The 19,603-nt window shown below is 39.6% G+C and overlaps 2 protein-coding genes across 2 annotated transcripts in view; both read right to left on the minus strand.

Moving 5' to 3' along the window:
• Positions 1-329: 329 nt before the first annotated feature.
• Positions 330-13,791, minus strand: LOC21392214 (E3 ubiquitin-protein ligase At4g11680). The gene is made up of 6 exons (XM_024168985.1): positions 13,782-13,791; positions 12,504-12,945; positions 9,339-9,458; positions 9,105-9,237; positions 1,132-1,296; positions 330-705 (listed from the first exon to the last, which is right to left on the minus strand). Exons 1-6 carry the CDS (start codon positions 13,789-13,791, stop codon positions 541-543), a joined length of 1,035 nt encoding a protein of 344 aa, XP_024024753.1. The 3' UTR covers positions 330-540.
• Positions 13,792-15,015: 1,224 nt separating this feature from the next.
• Positions 15,016-19,603, minus strand: part of LOC21392215 (apoptosis inhibitor 5-like protein API5) — a 6,236-nt gene continuing 1,648 nt past the window's right edge. The window contains exons 6-17 of the mRNA XM_024168990.1: positions 19,223-19,320; positions 19,053-19,127; positions 18,791-18,940; positions 18,241-18,306; positions 18,019-18,084; positions 17,679-17,789; positions 17,361-17,450; positions 17,165-17,271; positions 16,188-16,302; positions 16,018-16,083; positions 15,821-15,924; positions 15,016-15,514 (exon numbers count right to left, since the gene is read on the minus strand). Coding sequence (XP_024024758.1) covers positions 15,325-15,514; positions 15,821-15,924; positions 16,018-16,083; positions 16,188-16,302; positions 17,165-17,271; positions 17,361-17,450; positions 17,679-17,789; positions 18,019-18,084; positions 18,241-18,306; positions 18,791-18,940; positions 19,053-19,127; positions 19,223-19,320 — 1,238 coding nt within the window. The 3' untranslated portion in view covers positions 15,016-15,324. The remainder of the gene's footprint in view (positions 15,515-15,820; positions 15,925-16,017; positions 16,084-16,187; positions 16,303-17,164; positions 17,272-17,360; positions 17,451-17,678; positions 17,790-18,018; positions 18,085-18,240; positions 18,307-18,790; positions 18,941-19,052; positions 19,128-19,222; positions 19,321-19,603) is intronic.

The raw sequence follows: 19,603 nt of genomic DNA on the forward strand, positions 1-19,603 counted from the left end.
TTTATCATCCTAAAAAATAACCTAAAATACTAACAAAACGTTTTTTAACATATAAATGTATCATTTTGATATAATGAAAAATATATGGTATCAACTCAATCTTTTGTTATAATACAGGGTACCAAATTGATTTTATATGCATTGTATTAACAGTATAACTTAACACTTCAAAGGAATTTTATTTCTCCTTATTTTTGTCCGATTGTAATCTTTTTCTGCAATACCTGGACCTTCACATGGTAGCAATTTCCTTTTCCTTACTGTAATACCGTTGAAACATGAAGCCTCACAGAATTAAAAATAAGACATGACATCTACAAGCATAATCCTGTATACTAAATTTCTCATCTGGGAATACCAAATCTATACCAAACCTCGTATAATATTCAACGACAATAATAACAGTACTAACAAAACAAAACAAAAGTTTGCATGGATGGCGATTCTCATGCGAAGCCATCTCCGGAAGGGAAGGTACTTGTGTTGTACAGACAAAACGAAAACAGTTTCCTAGTATATGCAGAAAGTAAACTGGAGGTTTCATACTTCTTCGCCACCAGGCTTCAAAATGTTGAACTTGCACAGAGGGCATATTGCGTTTATATGTAACCACTTGTCTATGCAGGAACAGTGAAAATGGTGATGGCAAGGAAGCTCACGCAGTTCGGTCCCATCATCGTACGCAGAGAGACAAATGCAGCATTCCTAAGATTTACCAAAAGATTCAAGTATCAGAACTCATTCATGTAATTCTGCCATGTGACAAGAAATCTAGCATCAGATAAACAGATCTAGCTTGGAAGTAAGATACACGTATCAAGAACGCTTTATTTTTGTAATGCTTCTATGAAATATGGCATTAACAAATTGAAACTACAAACTAGAGCCCCGTCTTTTAAGCATGCAGTTCAATGATTGTAGATCTAGCTTGGTTGCTTTGACATGAAAATTATTGCGTACGCCTTTGCAACATTCTGTGATGGTGCATGGTACTTGAACTATAAAGCTTAGGGTCATAGATATGGCATTTAATTCTTACTATAGCAAACCTGATTTGGTTCTGTAAGAAATGTCATCTAACCGTGTATGTAAATATTTGGAACTTTCTATTTACTGTATCATGAAACTTACAGCATCTTCTCGAGAAAGAACGCGTTCAATCGGTGGATCAGTGTTGCAGTCAATCATTACTCCTCCAAAAGATTCTTGGATCTCTCCATTAACTTTCTCGAAATTAGATATCTTGCGGAACTTGAACTTTGGCAATCGATCAATATCTTCTTTTGTTGCTCCTTCCTAATATATTATATGAAGTTAGACATGGTAAACCAAAATGCACAATACCGAAGGGCAACAGGGAATGCAGACATTCAGTCACGGTTTCCGATGTCTCAAGAAAATAAATCAGAAGATAATAACAGATAACTGGCAAACACCTGATCAATACCTAAGCAGAATAACTAACCAGTAACCACGAGTAGACAAAACTCCACTGCCAAAAAGAAATAAAGAAAAGGATAAAAGTGATAATCCCCTACATGGATCTTGTCACAGGGCTAATTTTTAACACAAAATTCCACCACCGTGATGGCCCAAGTGATCCTCACTCAGTCCGCCAAACCAATACAACACAGCACACACGAATAAACAATCACATGTAGAAAATAAGCAACAGCAACAATCAGAAACGCAAGGCACACAATATACGGGAAATCCCCTCCCAACCTTTTATTATTCTCTCACTAAAGGAATATAAGTGTTTACAGACTTTGCAGGATCATGACATGCCCATGTCTCTGCACACAATCGTGAATATAAGACATACAAGTTCGGTTGACAACCCCCAACTGCCTAGGGTGTGCTGGACCAACCAGCCAGGAACATCTAGGCGTGTCTGGCTAGTCAACGTACTGCCAGACACGTCGTCTGCCCATGCACTGCGCCATTTGTCAACCTTATCCGCCCCAGAGGCTCTCAGTCTCATATGCATCCCACAAAGGCCAATAACCGCCCATCACATGCACTAATTGACCAAGCCACGCTGCCTTCCGAGTTTTGTGGCGCCCCGCGCCACCTGGCGCGCTGACTTGGCACACAGCAAAGTCACTGCGGCACACAGCCAAGTCATTGCACCACACAGCCAAGTCACTGCGCCACACAGCCGACCATCATGCACACTCGAACACCCACATGCACAGCTTTGCACACGCACCACGCCATGTGCCTACAATGCTGATCGTCTTGAACAGCCAAGTCTTTGGCCCAAGGACATGCCACCCCTGCTAGCATGCCTTGGCGCCTAAGCTGATGGCCATGATGCACCAGCCATCATGCCACCGCGCCTCTCCGAATCCAAAGGGCTAGTACACCACCCCTATCGGAAGAAACCGACGTCCTCGTCAGGAGGGTACTCAAGTAAGTATTGACCTGATCTTCATACTGCCACAAGGAGACTGCCTTCTCCCAAGTAGCACCAGCAAAACTACCGCCCTTCCATTGAACTAAATACTCAGTCCTCCAGTTGTTCTTTACTAGCACCCAACGTCCTATGATCAAGGATTTTCTCAATCTCCTTGTCAAACTTGACCTTGATCGTTGGCGGTGCCTTCTTAGCATCTCGACCACTGCCCTCTCCATCCTCATGGAACGGCTTAAGAAAGCTCACATGGAATATAGGATGGATCTTCAGACGTTCAGGAAACTTCAATCGATAGGCAGCATTCCCAACTCGCTTCACCACCTCGAAGGGACCATCATATTTGGCCACTAGCCCCTGTGGTAACGCTTATTCGTCACCTTTTTCCAAGTCCGGGGAGCAAGCTTAAGCCATACCTTATCTCCCACTTCGAATTCCAACGGCCTACGATGCTTGTCAGCATATTTCTTCATTCTCTTGGCAGCCTTGGCTATGCCGTCACGGGCCGACTCCAACAGTTCCGTCTTGTCCCTCTCGAACCTGTACGTCGTAGGGCAACTGCATTGGGACTTTTGCTTGGCTACCTCATGAGGCGTCAAAGGCTGTTGGCCCATCACCAACTCCGTTGGGCTCATCCCAGTGGTTGAGGACTTGTGCAGGTTGTAACAAAACTGTGCAACACAAGTAAATCAACCCAATTCCTCTGACTTGCATTAACATAGTGCCTTAGGGCTCGTTTGTTTCATGCGTTTAAACCCATGTTTTTCTCTCACAAAAAATTTGAATTTTAAATGTCAAAATCAAGAATCACTGGTTTAAACGCATGAACCAAACGGGCCCTTGGATACTCTTTGAGCAACTAATTCATTCTATCGGTTTGTGGATGATTAGCCATAGAAAATTTCAACTTAAACCCCATCCAGTTGAACAAAGCAATCCAAAACAGCCAAATAAACCGAGAATCCCTGTCACTTATAATGTCTCTTGGCAACCCAAATAACTTCACCACATGCTTGAAAATCAACTCAGCAGCAACATCAGTGGGGCAAGCATTAGGTGCGGGGATAAAAACAGCATACTTTGAGAATCAATCCACCACAACTAGGATCGAACTCATCCCTTCACATCTAGAAAACCAACAATAAAATCCATCGAAATGGATTCCCACAATTTCTCAGCAACAGGTAAGGGCTGCAACAAGCCCGCTTCACACTTCCTTTCCAACTTATCTTGTTGGCAAAGCACACAAGTTTTCACATAAAACTTAACGTCATCTTTGGCCAATAATACGACTTTGACAACAAAGCTAGCATCCTCTCTGCCCCTTGGGTGACCAGCCCATTGAGGATCATACAGCAACTCTCGCCGAAGTCCCCCACCCGTAGGGACAAATAGTCTGTCATCCTTGGCATATAACAGACCATCTTCAGCACGGTACCTTTTCACCACACCGTCACTGACTTCTCAAATCAGTTTTGAGTAGGTAGCATCGACCACAACCTGCTCCCTCACCCAGTCGAACAAAGTTGTCTACACCGAAGACAACACTGCAACACATGCCTCGACATCCTTCCTGCTCAAGGCATCAGCAACCTAATTCTGCCTTCCCAGTTTGTGTACCCACATGAAATCAAAGTCAGCCAAAAACTCTTGCCATCTTGCTTGCTTCGGAGACAGCTTTTTCTGAGTTTTGAACTATATATTGGCAACATTATCTGTCATAACAGTAAGCTTGGTTCCCAAGAGATAATGTCTCCAAGCACTAAGATAATGGACCCCGACAGCCATCTCTTTCTCATGAACCAAATATCTCTGCTCACAGTTCTTCAATTTCCTACTCTCAGAGGCGCCAATGGGTGTCCCTCTTGGACTAGAACACCACCAATAGCACGATCAGAGGCATCGGCATGCACTTCAAAGGACTTCTCAAAATCAAGCAACTTGAGAACCAACTCGGAGGCAACAACAACCTTTAGCTTCTAAAATGCCTCTTGACACTCATCAGTCCAACGCCACTTCTAGTCCTTCTTAAGCAAATCTGTCAAGGGATTAACTCGCTTCGAATACTCCTTGATGATAGTAATTATCAAATCCCAGAAAAGATTTCAAATCAGCCACTTTCGTAGGAAGAGGCCAATTAAGGATTGCCTTCACCTTCTTCTCATCCTAGTCACTCTGTTAAGCTGAAAAGCATCACCAAAAATTCAAAGGAACCATACCTAGTCACCCAGGTCATTTTTCCTTCATCACCCACTGCCACACGAACCTGCCAATAACCCAACCTCAAGTCCAGTTTCATGAAGAAGTAAGCCTTAGACAACCGATCAAACAAGTTAGCAACATTCGGAACCGGGTACTTATTCCTCACGATGACCTTGGTCAAGGCTCGGTAATCCAAGCACATCCTCACGGAACCATCTTGCTTCCTTTGGAACAAAACCGGGGCACCATACGGCGCTTTTGAAGGCTGGATGAAACCTGCCCCTGGCAATTCGTCAAATTTTCTCCGCAACTCTACTAACTCTGAAGGGGCCCCATTCAATAAGGGGCTTTTGCAGGGGGCTTTGCACTAGGCTCCAGTTCAATTTTGTGGTCTACTGTACGCCAGGGAGGAAGTTCTTTTGCAAATCAGAAGGCATAATGTCAGCAAATTCCTCCAAAATAGTGGCTACCGAATCAGGCACTTCTACAACCACATCAGGCAACAACGTAAGCATGTTGGCCTTTCTTCACTCCCGGCTCGAACTGCTTTTTGCAAGTTGCAGTTCAATCTCTTTGCCCTTCGCATTGCCCTGTCCAATTGCTTGAACAAAGCAAGGCATATTCTCGTCACCAACGAAAATACCACGTAAGTGAGGTGCAACAAAAACTTTGGCCTTAACAAAAAATTCAATGCCAATAATCAAATCAAAATCATCTAATAGAACAACCATCATATTGATTTCACCTTCCCTAAAACCAACAATGAAATTGGCCATTGTAGATCCTTCAATTGGCCTTGCCTCTGAATTCACCGCTTTCAGCTTGCTAGAATTCTTTCTCACAGTGAGTCCCAGCCTACCTGCTTCGCGCTGAGACACGAAATTGTTCGTAGCCAGTAGCACCACTGTCTATCATCACTTTCACCTCCTGACCATTGACCTGCGCCTTGACATATAGCAAGCCCTTGAATTGGGGGCTGCTTCTCTGTAGTCATGGCAACAATTGAAAGGGGTTCATGCAGGATGGGGCATCACTAGACTCAGCATCATCATTGTCTGTTTGTGCAATCAGTGCACTAAGTTTCTCCTTGGGACATCCTTGGCTCAGTGAGGGCCATTGCGAAGGAAATAACCCGTGTTGTCCTTATTCTTGTTCTGCAAGTAATTACCCCCACCCTTCTTTCCTTCACTATTCTTCTTTTTCTGGCCATCAGCATTCTTCCCTTCCTTGTTCTTGTTCTTCGTTCTGTTCCCTTTCTTATTCTCCATCGACGGACCTAAGAATTTGTAATCAACAAGCCCATATGTCGCAACAATGGCAGTGGGAAGATCTTTCACATCCTGCGTATGCCTACGCAACTCGGCCTGCTTCCAAAGCACCAAGCCAAACAAGAACTTGAATAACTTGTCCTCTTCACTCTTGTTCTTAATATCCAGCATCAAGGAACTAAATTGCTTCACATAATCTCGAATCGTTCCGATGTGCTTCAACTCCTTAAAGGACTCTCGCAACCCACGCAATGTTGCAAGGGAGGAATTGATCTTTCAATTCCTTCTTAAGGGTCTCCCATGTCTCAATCCGAGGCCTGCCAGCGCTAGCATCATCTTCCATGCGCGTGCACCACCAAAGTTTTGCATCGCCGAAAAGATACATACTTGTGAATGTGACCTACTCCGCATCAGGCACACGAGTAGCCTTGAGATACTGCTCGACATCCCACAAAAAGTTCTCCAAGGCCTTCGCACTCTAAGTCTCATTGAAGCAACTCGGTTCAGGCACTTCAACTTCGAGGCCGCCCCACCATTTGCCCTGTTCCAGGCACTTAGCGCCTTCTTCAGAGCAGCAACTTCGGTTTCCACATCTCAAAAATTCTCCTTGACGGTCTCAACAAATGTAGAGAAATCTTCAAGCATGGTCTTGAACCGAGAATCGACATCTTTCACCCAATCTTGGTGCGCAGATTTTAACAAGGCAATCTGCTCCTCTTGTTGTTCATTTTGAACCACAAGACTCGAGACATTGTCCTCTATCGGAGCCCAAACAACATTCTCCAACTGAGAGACTTTCTCTCAATTTGACATCGCAGTCATACGCATGCCCAGCTCATAAGTGGGCTCTGATACCAGTTGTCACAAGGGTTTCACACAAAATTACACCACCATGATGGCCCAAGTGATCCTCACTCAGTCAACCAAACCAATGCAACACAGCACACACGAATAAACAATCACACGTAGAAAATAAGCAACCGGCAACAATCAGAAACGCAAGGCACACAATATATGGGAAATCCCCTCCCAACCTTTATTATTCTCTCAATAAAGGAATACACGTGTTTACAGACTTTGCAAGATCATGACATGCCCATGTCTCTGCACACAATCGTGAATATAAGCCATACAAACCCGATTGACAACCCCCAACCGCCTAGGGTGGGTGCGTTGGACCAACAAGCCAAGAATATATGGGCGTGTCTGGCTAGTCAATGTAACTGCCAGACACGTTTTCCCATACATTGCGCCACTTATCGACCTTATCCACCCTAGAGGCTCTCAGTCTCATCCACATGCCACAAAGGCCCATGTCTTTACACACAATCGTGAATATAAGCCATAAAAGTCCGATTGACAACCCCCAACTGCCTAGGGTGCGCTGGACCAACCAGCCAGGAACATCTAGCCGTGTCTGGCTAGTCAGCGCAACTGCCAGACATGTCTGATCATGCACTGCGCCATCTGTCGACCTTATCCGCCCTAAAGGCTCTCAGTCTCATCCGCATGCCACAAAAGCCCATGTCACTGCACACAATCGTGAATATAAGCCATACAAGTCCAATTGACAACCCCCAACCGGCTAGGGTGAGATGGACCAACCAACCAGGAACATCTGGGTGTGTCTGGCTAGTCAGCGTAACTGACAGACACGTTGTCTGCCCATGCACTGACTATCTGTTGGCCTTATCCGCCCCAGAGGCGCTCAGTCTCATCCGCATGCCACAAAGGCTAGTAACCACAAAGGCTTAGTCTCATCACATGTGCTAATTGACTAAGCCTACCTGCCTTTCAAGTTTTGTGGCGTCCCACGCCACTTGGTGCGCTGACAAGGCACAAAGCCAAGTCATTGCGCCACACAACCGACCATCATGCACACTCGAACACCCACACGCACAGCTTCGCACACGCAGCATGCCATGTGCCTACAATGTTGATCGTACTGACCAGCCAAGTCTTGGCCCAAGGCCATGCCACCCTTGCTAGCATGCCTTGGCACCTAGGCCGATGGAAATGATGCACCAACCATCATGCCACCGCGCCTCTCCGAATCTAAAGGGCTAACAGATCCCCACTATAACACGTTTACCAGGCATCATTCGATCCGCATTACAGCATAATAGAACTAATTTAAGAACCCTCAAATAATTGCCAGATTGCACAATAAAACTCATCCATAAACTCATCTATTGCAATAAACCTCAAGTTGCCCATATTGTCGATCAAGGAGACAATTGAATTGTAATAAATAAAAAATATTAATAGGACTTCATTTTCCCAGATACCAAAATTAGCCATAGCTTATGCCAGGAAGAACTTGAATAAATTGGAAAATCAACAATCTTGGTGGTTCAATGCTCCAGGTTTAGGTGCTTCTAACGTCGGCAATACAATGTGACTTTGCAAATTACAGAACCTTAGTAGTTTTTCGGTTACTCATTGCAAGCAGAGGCACTCTTTTCCCTTGCTAGGTTTTTCCCTAGCAAGGTTTTCAATGAGTTGTTTTATAGAATTGATTATCAAAGGAAAAGTCTAGGGTTGACCTTTGTCACCAGATCTACTCAATTTCGTCTCTTTTCTAACTTTTCAATTGGCTTTGGCCTTGTATTTTTTTTTTTTTTTTTTTTTTGAAAAGAAAAAGAGAGCTTTATTAATCTGAAAAAGGAGCAATGAAAGCAAAGGAAGAGCTTTCCTCTAACAGACCAAATCTAAATTACAAAAAAAAAAAAAAAAAAAAAAGCGTCAAAACTAGATCAATTCCTAACTAAATCTGAAAATAACGGCTGGTCAAACTCTTTATCCCTATATACCCACAACGAAACCCAATATTTAATTTTATCCTATAGGACAGAGACAAATTCCTTGCAATCCTCAAAAACTCCGCTATTTCTCTTTAACCATATGCCCCAACAAATAGCCAATGTTGCAACCCTTCACAAAATTACCCCATGTGACCCCTGGGCTCGTATTTTCTTTTTAGAACCTTGATGTATTTCTTTCTATTTTAATAATATGAGCATGTGGAACAGATTTTCTAGGGGGTGCCGACCTAGTTGGAACGTCTTTAGAGTCCGTTGATATCAATTATCATCTCCTTTTATTTTCACAAAAAAAAAAGAATAAATAAATAAAAATAGAGGGAAGTCTACTTTTGAACTGCAGCAGAATCTTATTGGAATACAACAATCAAATACCATAAAATCCTTGGTCATTACCTGATCTGTGACAACATATAAGATTGCAATTATGCATGGGAGACAACAGCAAATGGCAATGCCAATAAGGCACGCGACTGCAACGCAGATCATAACAAAAACCACATCAAAAGCAAGAAAAAGAACAGAAAGCCTGCAAAAGAAACAAAGACCATTGATGAGTGACAAGAGAAGAAAACAACCAACCAGACCAATGCTTAAAAGAGTAATCTTTGAAAATTTGACCGAACTAACCAGTATAACTGCGGCGCATCAGTTACCAAATTGTCACCGCCGGCTGTCACCCAGTAGAACCCAACAATCCACCATATAAATGAAAACATTGTGTTGGCAGACTCCAGATTCTTTGCAAGACTGTCAACACAATATACAGCATCAACCAAAGAGCAATCATACAATGCCTATTATATATGATAGAGATTATAAACAAGCCCAAACAAAATACATAATCCAACTATGACAACAACAACAACAACAACAACAAGCCTTAATCCCAACTTAATTGGGGTCGGCTATATGGATTTCACTTTTCCACGCAGCTCTGTTCGAAATTAAACTTTCCTGAAGGCCTAGATCTAGAATGTCTTTTCTAATTAATTCGGTCCACGTAATTCTTGGTCTACCCCTCCCTCTCCTAGTATTAGGTATAAGAATGTCCTCCCAAGCACGAACTGGTGCTTCTAGCAGTCTACGTTGGACATGCCCGTACCACCTCAAGCGGCCTTCGTGCACCTTATCTTCTATTGGTGCTACACCTACTTTACTACGAATAACTTCATTTCTTATGCGATCCATTCTCGTATGGCCACTCATTCATCTTAACATATGCATTTTTGCCACACTCATCTTTACATAAATGTTGTCTCTTAATAGCCCAACATTCACTACCATATAACATAGCTAGGCGGACTGCAGACCTATAGAACTTTCCTTTCAACGTAATAGGCATCTTGTCATCACATAAAACTCCCGTAGCATTCTTCCACTTAACCCACCCTGCCTTAATCCTATGTTGAATATCCTCTTCTATATCTCCTTCGTACTGCACTATAGACCCAAGGTACCAAAACTTCCTAGAAATCCCAATCTCCACACCATCTAAAGAAATGCTATCACTCTGATTACTTGAGTTACAAAACCTACAATACATGTATTCAGTTTTCGTCCTACTTAGCTTAAATCCCTTCATCTCGAGAATCGGTCTCCACAGTTCTAACTTACGGTTAACTCCTTCCCTATGTTCATCAACTAAAACTATATCGTCCGCAAAAAGCATACACCTATGTTAATCAATATAAACTAAATCAAATTCTAAACTAGAGCCCGTTTGGCATTACTTTTGCTTTTGCGTTTAAGCAGTAGAAAAAGAAAAGTAAAAGCTTTAAATGTTTTAGCAAGTAACAAAAATATTAGAATAAAGTTTATAAAATTTTATTAAAGCTCTCATATAAGTTTTAAAGCCTAAGAAGAGCTTTTCTAATAAGCTGCATTTTGTATCTTTGAGTAGAAGCTTTCTTTTGGAGGATCAAAGCTCTTCCGGAAAACTGCCCAAACACTTTCAAAAGCAATTTTTGGACTCAGGGAGCCATCAACTTCCAGGAAGCAATCCCAACTTACCTATAGAGTATGTTTAGCATGACTTCTAGAAGTCAACTTTTGGATTTCTGGGCCCAAAAGCAGCTTTTGAAGGTGCTTGAATGAAATACTATATGAGTGTTGAATTATTGAAAGTTCTTCAAGCAGAAGCCATAGCCACATGGCTCCACCTGAAAAAGATTCCATAAAGTTATAATACAAGTTTTAATAAAATTTGTTATTTCCGTTTCTACTTTTTACTGATGAATGAAAAAATTAAATAAAATAATGTTCATCTTATAAATTCTTTTCAAATAGATTATACAAAGTACAAAAAGTAATTTAAAAGCTAAAACTTATACTTCCCTTCTACTATTGTAAAAATATAAGTGAAAATAACCCTAAACAAACTTGGCATGTTTGGCATTTCTTCTTCCACGAGTGCTTTGATAACTTTTCAGAAAAAATTTTCCTTTAAAAGAGCTTATAGTAAAAAACACAAACTATGACTTCTCATAGAAGCTCTTCTATAAAGTCTTTGAAACTTGTACCACAGCTTTAATAAGGTTTTATGAGCTTCACTTTAACAATTCTTTTGCTGCTTATAAGAAAATTTAAATATCGTTTTAATCCGTTAAAAAATTTTGAAAATGTGATTTCAAACACTAACTGAAAACCCAAATATTTTACTTCTCTTTTTCTACTATCTAAAAGCAATGCAAAACATGTCCTAGCAATGCCAAACCAGTGGCAATGCCTTTGCTTGTACTTTAAGGTAGTACAAGAAAAGTAAAAGTAATGGTTTTTCAGTTGGTGTTTGGAAGCACATTTTTGGAGATGTTTAACTGGACAAAAAATCTAAATTTTCTATTTGGCAATAAAAATGTTAGGAGTAATCTCTGGAACAAGTCGGCGTAACTTGGAAAGAAGTTCTAGTATTTGGTCATCAGAAATCCTTGAAGACTCCAAATTCCTGGACCTTCGGCTGGACATATTGAATAATTATGTGTGTGTGTGTGTGTGTGTATATATATATATATATATATATATGCATCTCTCTACAAGCTAGTGAAGCACTACTTTCTCTATATGATCAAGAAAGCTGAAGCTAGCTTCATTTGGTCTCCTTGTTTGCAAAAGAAGAATATATATAGAAACTATAAAGAGGCAGGTGAGAAGGGGAAGGAATAAGTGAGAAAGAAAAGTTATAACCTTCTTGATAACAAGAAGATCAGGCTGTTCTTAAGCAGAGAAGGACTTTGCAAGTTAAGCTTTGAATCTCTATCAATAACGGGTGAAAGTGATTAGAAACGACATGTTAAGCTTTTTGGAGAGCCAAAGCTCTTCAAATAAAAAAAAATAAAAAAAAAATCCAAACACTCCCAGAAGAAACAAGTTTTGGACTCAGAAGCCAAAGAACATTTCATGAAGCAATCCCAAACAGGCACTAATTTAAGTATTCAACCCTGGAAGAATCAATCAATGAGCAACACATAACGCATGCACACGCACAAAAACATATGACATGAATTACAAACAAACTCAAATCACGATTAATCATCCAACTTTACATTAATAAGAACTAAATCAAAAGCACACCAAGTCAATCCGAGAATTCATTTGCAGTATCAACCAATGAGAAAGACATAACGCATTTACGTATGACACGGATCACAAACAAGCCAAAATCACACTAAATCATGCAACTATTTGCACCAATAAGAACCAATCAAATACCACAACAATTCAATCCTGAAATTCCTCCATACAGAATCAATTCAACAAAAAATATCGTAATTTTAACCTAAGAAGCCCTGAAATTACCTGTTTCCATCTAAACTATCATCCGAATCGTCCTCAGCCGCGTAATCCTCCGCATCACTTCCGGAACCAGAATTCGAATTCAAATCCCCGCCGCTCTCCCACCCCCGAGACGCCTCCATTTCTGCCAAGCGAGCCTCGTGCAGCCTCCGCCGGTACTCGGCCACCACGCATGCCATGTGGACCGCGCACTGGAAGGCGTAGCCGATAATCCACACCCTCAGCGGCACGGACGGGTCCTCCGCGGCGCTCAGCGCCAGAACGGCGATCGCGATCCCGACGAAAGCAGCGTTCCAGAGCATGTCGAGCGCGATCACGGGCTTCGAGTAGGCCCAGTCGCTCTGGCGCTCCTCCAGCTGCTGCGCCGCCGCCTCGCGCACCCGTACCGACGGCTCCCGCAGCATCAGGCCCCGCCCGCTCGCGCGCCGCAGGAACCGCGCCGCGCCTGGCGCCGTCAAGGAACGGCGTCAAGGCGTCGACGGGATACATGGGCGACGCCGTGATATGCGACTCCATTTTTAGTTTGCGGAATTGGTTGAAGAAGATGGAATACGAAGTTGGTGAATTCGGATTTCGAAGAAACGATTTTCTCGAGGCCCTGGCCGAGTGAAAGCGAATTTGGTGTTTGGGTGTCTGAATCAAAGAAGACAGAGAAAGAGGAGAGAGAGAGAGAGAGAGAGGGGATTGTTCTTTTTTTAAATGAAGAGACGGGATTTTGACCTTTGTGCTTGTGGTGGTCTGCGTCTTTATTGGTACTGAAGGTGAGCCGTGAGGGGCGTCATGCTGGCACGCCCATGGTTTTTCTTGTTTTGTTTCTTTTTTATTTTTTTTTATTTTTTTATTTTTTGAAAATTTGTTTATTCCATTGTAATCTACACAGTATAAAGGATTAGATTACGTGAGGAATTGGGAGAAGAAATAGGGGAGTTTTAACGAGACAAATGCATAATGCTGCTTTAGAGATGAAAATATTGGTAGATGTAGAAATATTTTTAAAAATTCTTAAGTTCAGCAATTTTCTCAATTCTTAAAAATAGAAAAGATATAGACGATTTATGATAAAATAAAATTCTAGTAATTATGAGTATTTATTCTAAAATAAAATGTTTGTAATGAATTTTGCTCCAATAGTTACTACTTCGCTTGATTCTTTACTAAGAACTCGAATCTTGGGATTCGACGAGAGCTGCAAAAGGTAATAGTTTTCATTATCTTCCAAACGTTAAAGTCAGAATTTGTTTAAATCCAGTATTAATAGTTTTCATTTTGAAAAACCGTTACCTCCTGCCATTTACTTACTATTTATAGAAGTTAGGTTAGCGACAGTTCCGTTTGGTTCATAGATTAGAACCATGTGATTATAATTATTTTTTATTTACGTGTATTTTTTGTGAGAAAAAATACTGTAGCGAATCATGAATCATGATTCGAATCAGGGAACGAATCCCTCTACCAAAAATCCTAAAAATCTTGTTTGCTCATATTAAATTAATCAATCTCGGTACTTAAAAGTGTTCAAATTAGTTTGATGAATTTGAAAGAAAAAATATATACATATTATTATTATTATTATTATTATTATTATTGTATTATTATTATTATTGTATTATTAGTACTACTACTACTTTGAAATTTGGGGAAAAATTAGGGGAGTTTAACACAAGGCATATGATGCTTTTAATGATGAAAATATTGGTATATATACAAAAATTGGTAGAAATACTCAAAAAAAAAGAATGGTAAATGTGTTAATATGATAACAAAAAACATAAATTATGATATTGATTTCAAATATAGCATTTGTTTAATTCCGCTCCAATCGTACTTCACTTGATTTTTTACTGAGAACTCGAACGTAGCTGCAAAGGATAAATTTCTTGAATGCTAAAGTCACAATTTATCCAAATCAGATGTTATGTTATAGGCATTTTGTTGCCTCTATAGGTTATAGGCATTCAAGAAATCAGATGTTAGGTTATAGGCATCCAAATCAGATGCTATAGTCCTCATATTAAAATTCGTTGCCTCTCGCCATCAACCTACTATAGGCATTTAGTTGGCGGGAAAATTCTAATTTAATTTAAGAGACGTTTAGTTTATGGATTAAAATCATATGATTAGAACTATTTTCAATTTATGTGTATTTTTTATGAGAAAAAATACTGTAACGAACCATAAACTATAATTCAAATTATGGTTTGAATCCTCAAACCAAACATCCCCTTAATCTCATTTATCTATATTAGCTTAATCAATCTCGAGCTTTACAAATGTTGTGGTCAGTGACACTCGCCATTGTCAATATTTTTACTAATTTTTTTCTGAAATTTTTTGGTAAGCGATCTCTTATTTTGTGAGAATCTTTTCAAAAAAAAAAAAAAGGTCATTTACTCCAAAAAAAGAAAATCGATACCCTTAGGAGGGAGTCAAGCATTCAACAACAGTAAGCTAATTATAATTAACTAGTACACTATTATTTCAATTACAATATCATCCTCTTTGAATGCAATAATCGTTAAAGTAAACTCACAGACATTCATGCACTTTCACCTCAATAATCCGGGATTTTGTTTGCTTTGACCAGCTAAGTTTCAAAAGACTCGGAATCCTCGAGCTCTAATCACAGCCGGTCTATTCTCCGGGGAATACAATAATAACTGTTAGTCCAAATCAGAGTCTAAACTCATCAACTTCCTCTATGAAACAAGACCTGTCACTACGAGAAGAATTCCATACATTAAGTTCCCTATGACTGTCTTCTGGTAACATATCTTCCAGCCTTCTAGGCCTCTAGCTATTTTCATACTGAATCACTCATCGAGATTTACCGGTAGCCCCTTCCTCTCCCGCGGCCGCCCCATCCCCTGCCTCTGCCCCTTATCCCGCCTCTCCCGCCGTGAGATAAACCTTCGAATGCTCTGTTAATGAGCTGATTTTGAAAACCACCACCACCACGGCCCTTTTTCGAAGCGGCATTGCCTGATCCATTTGCAGCAGTAGCAGGCCGTTTACCACTGCACAAACAGTTGAAACAAAAATAAGAACAGATTTATTTCTTGCTTCTAAAGTTAAGCGTGCATACTTTCCTGCAAGATCTAAAAGCAAAAACATGCAAATTAATTCCCTACACTTGTACAACAATAAGAAAAAGTTACACACGATATGCTAATGCTCAGCCATAAAGACGAATAATTAGAACGGGGGCTTAAACAAAGACTGCATAGAGTGGTTAGTAATGATGAATGCGAAGAAAGAATTAATAATCAATCGATAATCCATTCTGGAAAGATGAAAGTAATGATCAGGCAGATCTCTCCTACCCAACAGTAGCAGTCGCGGAAGACACTGCAGGTTTTGTTGCTTCTTTCCATGATAAGTTGATGCTCTTATCTCCAATAAATGCAGGTGTTTTCCCATGCAATGGCTGAACCATCAGAGATTATAAACAGGTTAATTTTGATAGATCATGCATAAATGAAAATGGATTCAAAGATCAACAATTAGTCATTCCCTTAACCTTTGTCATTGCTAAAATGTTGTTACAGGTTCGCAATCCAGTTGTTGTATTCTGCTTCTGAGTTTTCTACACGTCATAAGAACATGGCTTTAGTATACTACTAAAGTGGGAAGAAAAATGTTTGACAGTTGAAACTACAAAAAAGAATGGAAGCTTCCTTGAAAACTCACAACGGTACCCTTGGCTTCATCAGTTTTGGCTGCTGCCATCGCTTTATTGTGTTCTGCCATTCCCTGGGTTAACTTTTTCATGGTAGCCCTAGTTAGCTCCTCCACATTAGTCAGCCTGAACCATAACAATTAAACTATGAGTTCCTTAAAATAAATAATGAAAAAAACAGCTGGGTTCATATTAGTGAAAATACTTGATGAGAAAAAAAGGAAAATGAATAAAAGAGCTTCACTATAGAACACACATGATGAATGAACCATAACATAATGAGGTTTAAGCCATACTGTACTGCCTCATGATGTCTAACCAACAAACATGGTAAAAAACAAAAACAAAAAAATGATTTAGCGGAGAAGATTATAATAGTTAATGATTTATAATAGTTAATGGAGAAGATTAGTACTGGCGCCTTGGGAAGTACCCTGAACAAATGATTTAGCGGCATGTATCATTTGATTGCATGTTTCAAGATGAGACAACAGTAGCGTATAGCACCTTACACCGAGACAAAGTTTTCCACTTCCAAAACCCTATTGCCTCTACCCAAAGCAACAGCAGTTTTGACTTCCTAAGTTTGAGAATGGTCAAAAGTCTTTTTCAAAATTTCCACCCAAGGTGTCCTAAGAAAATGAATTCGTAAAAGGCGGAATAATATCCTCTCTTTGGGAAATAGAGCAGGAACAGATTGAAGTATTCCCCCATACTTGCAAATAGTAACAGCAATTAAATATTAAACCACAATGCAGGACAGAGAATCATTAATTTCATCAAAGAAATTTTTATTCGTGGGTTACAAGAAAGGAGGAAATTCTTTGTCATCACGATAGACCTTACTGACACTAATGCAGGTGGAATTTAATGCAAAGTCGTTGATATTATTCAAAAACACTTTACTACCTAGATAGCATCTCCCAATTCAAAAAATATACACAATTCCATTTTTTTAAACAAAAAACGTGTATATATAAACAATCACCTTTCAGTGAAGTCCTTGTATTGCTCAGAGAAGTCCTCCCCAAGCCTATCTGATGGTTGGCCCGTTACTATTTTGTAACCACATAAACTGTTTGTAGCATTGGGAACCTATCCAAGAAAGTAGAGTAAGTGAGCTTTGCACAACAGCGATCAAATGCTAGTAAATTGACAAAGCAAATTAATAGGAAATCAGCAACCTTGTGAGCAAGATGGTGAAACGAGTACAACAAGCACTCAACATAAGTGAAGTTCATCTCCTCTCCTGTCTTCCTCCGAGGCATGTAATTCTGAAAGAAGGGGAAGATAAGCATAAAAATGTATTCACACTCATGATTACACAATAAACTACAGAAAATCTCAGGATAGTTTTCTTATTTGAGCAAGAGTTTGCAAAGGGACAACACCGAGCCATCAATTGCACTTGATAAGGTCATAAACATATCGATGTGACTTATAAATGTTCTTTCATTTAAGCATTCAATCAAAATTATTGTCATTGAAACAAAGTACCATACCTTTAACAGTTGAACAATAGCAGGAAGAATCTGGCGTGAATCTTGTGGTGTTGTGTAAGGTGAAATCTCTGCAAGAGCTTTGAGCAAATCTAACTTCCGTTCCTCAGGTAACTGACAGCGAAAATGTAACAATACATTTCTTGAGTCTTGACTTAATTTTTCTCTCTCAAAAGAAAATTGAACCAGCCAAATTTTAACAAGAATCTCCAGAACTTTACATACAGAAGAAGGCTCCAACTGGGTGACTAATAGTTTAGGAAGTTCTGAATGAAATAAAAAAATTTCACCAAACTTTTGCAGGTAGAAGTTCACCAAACTTTAGCAGGTAAAGTATTATTACCTTATCAAAGACAGGTATTATGTGCTTGTTGAGATAGTTTAGGAACTTGCTACTTGATGCACCTCTCTGTGTCAGAAACATTACAAATAATAGAACGTTGTTAATTTAAAAAAAAAAAAAAAAAAAAAAAAAAAAAAAAAAAAAAAAAAAAAAAGTGTACAAGACAGAAACATAAGAAAAAGTGTACAAGACAGAGTCTATCACGCCAAACACATTCCATACCACAACAAATGGAAGGGCCATGTAGAGGCAAGATATCAATCTGTCAATATGGTCTGAATCTGAAACCTGCATTGCAACCATTCTAATAAACTTGAAAAAGAGGACCAAAACAGCAGTAAGCAAAATCACACTTATTAGTTATTATACAGAAACCTGATGCTATAAAAAGAAATCACAATACGCAATATGCATATGAGCATACATAAAACTTAATCGCACTAGTATATTTATTTAGCAAGAAAGAGATGTTAACTTCCAGTTGCTAAAGAACTTCAACCAACAAGACGAGATTGAAATACAAAAAGGCAAAAAACACCTATAAGTATGAATTTTTTAACTTATGGATTTCAGATGGTAAGTGGTGTTCAAGTCTTAGTAGCAAAACTTACCTCCTAACTTAAGGTGTTAATTACTAATTCTAACTACACCATATAAAGCTGTTAGAATGAATCTTAAATCTTTGGATCCAGATCCTAAGAGCAGTACAAGGTGCAGGTTGATTTGTTTAATTGCGCTACCCTTATCTCAAAAGACTGGGAAAATAACTCACATTGAATTGTGCATCTAAATCGGCTTGACCTTCAATAATTCCAATAAGTTCTTTCATTCGTTCTGGAGCAGCCTTCTCTCCAAATATGCTCAAACTTTTTAAGAAGTCTATGAACATTCTAAATTCTGCTCCAGTTACATCTTCTAAACTCTGCAATTGAACTCAGGTTAGTCCTGTAACTTTTAAAAAACAATAAAGTAAACATTGACGATTCAGAACCTAGATGCATATAGAACTTGAAAATGCAGATACAAGAACATGCCTTTTTAATCAAATCAGTAATATGCCTCTCCATTTCCTCCTTAGGCTTCAACAGTTCTCCTTTAATAGGAAATACCTGCAAATAGATCACTCATTCACTTAGTCTCCAATTGAAGTTTAAAAGATCATGGTACCCATTGCAACAACCAACATAGGACATGGTCTTGATACCTTATCTCTTATAAAGCTTAACACTTTCTCCCGGATAAATTCATCTGTGCTTGGCTCATCAACACTTCCAATGTGCTTAAATAAGGCTGTCAAAGAAGCTACACGAACAAGATGGTAATTAAGAACATTGCATAAAAGAAGGTAAAGCTACTGACTGATATCAAAAGGAAAAACAAAACCCCATAATATATGCTACTGTCGTCATTGTTCTTAGAAATCAGAAAACTAACTAAAAAATAGTAATCCTAGAAGATTTTTGGAACTGACAGGAATTGGAGTTACTGATGCACTGATCCAACAATATTCAGTAGAACAGTTAAAATCTCTAATTTCTTTCCCTTTTTCTTTAAGATGCCATCACTATCACACAAAACAACGCGG

The sequence above is a fragment of the Morus notabilis genome, unplaced genomic scaffold, assembly GCF_000414095.1.
Source record: "Morus notabilis unplaced genomic scaffold, ASM41409v2 Scaffold669, whole genome shotgun sequence".
Lineage (NCBI taxonomy): Eukaryota > Viridiplantae > Streptophyta > Magnoliopsida > Rosales > Moraceae > Morus > Morus notabilis.

Coding starts and splice junctions, on each gene's coding strand:
- LOC21392214 (XM_024168985.1), bottom strand. Junction 9,459..12,503: donor GATAGTTTAGATGGAAACAG/GTAATTTCAGGG, acceptor TTGTGTTGACAG/TCTTGCAAAGAATCTGGAGT. Junction 1,297..9,104: donor TATATGTTGTCACAGATCAG/GTAATGACCAAG, acceptor ATAATATATTAG/GAAGGAGCAACAAAAGAAGA.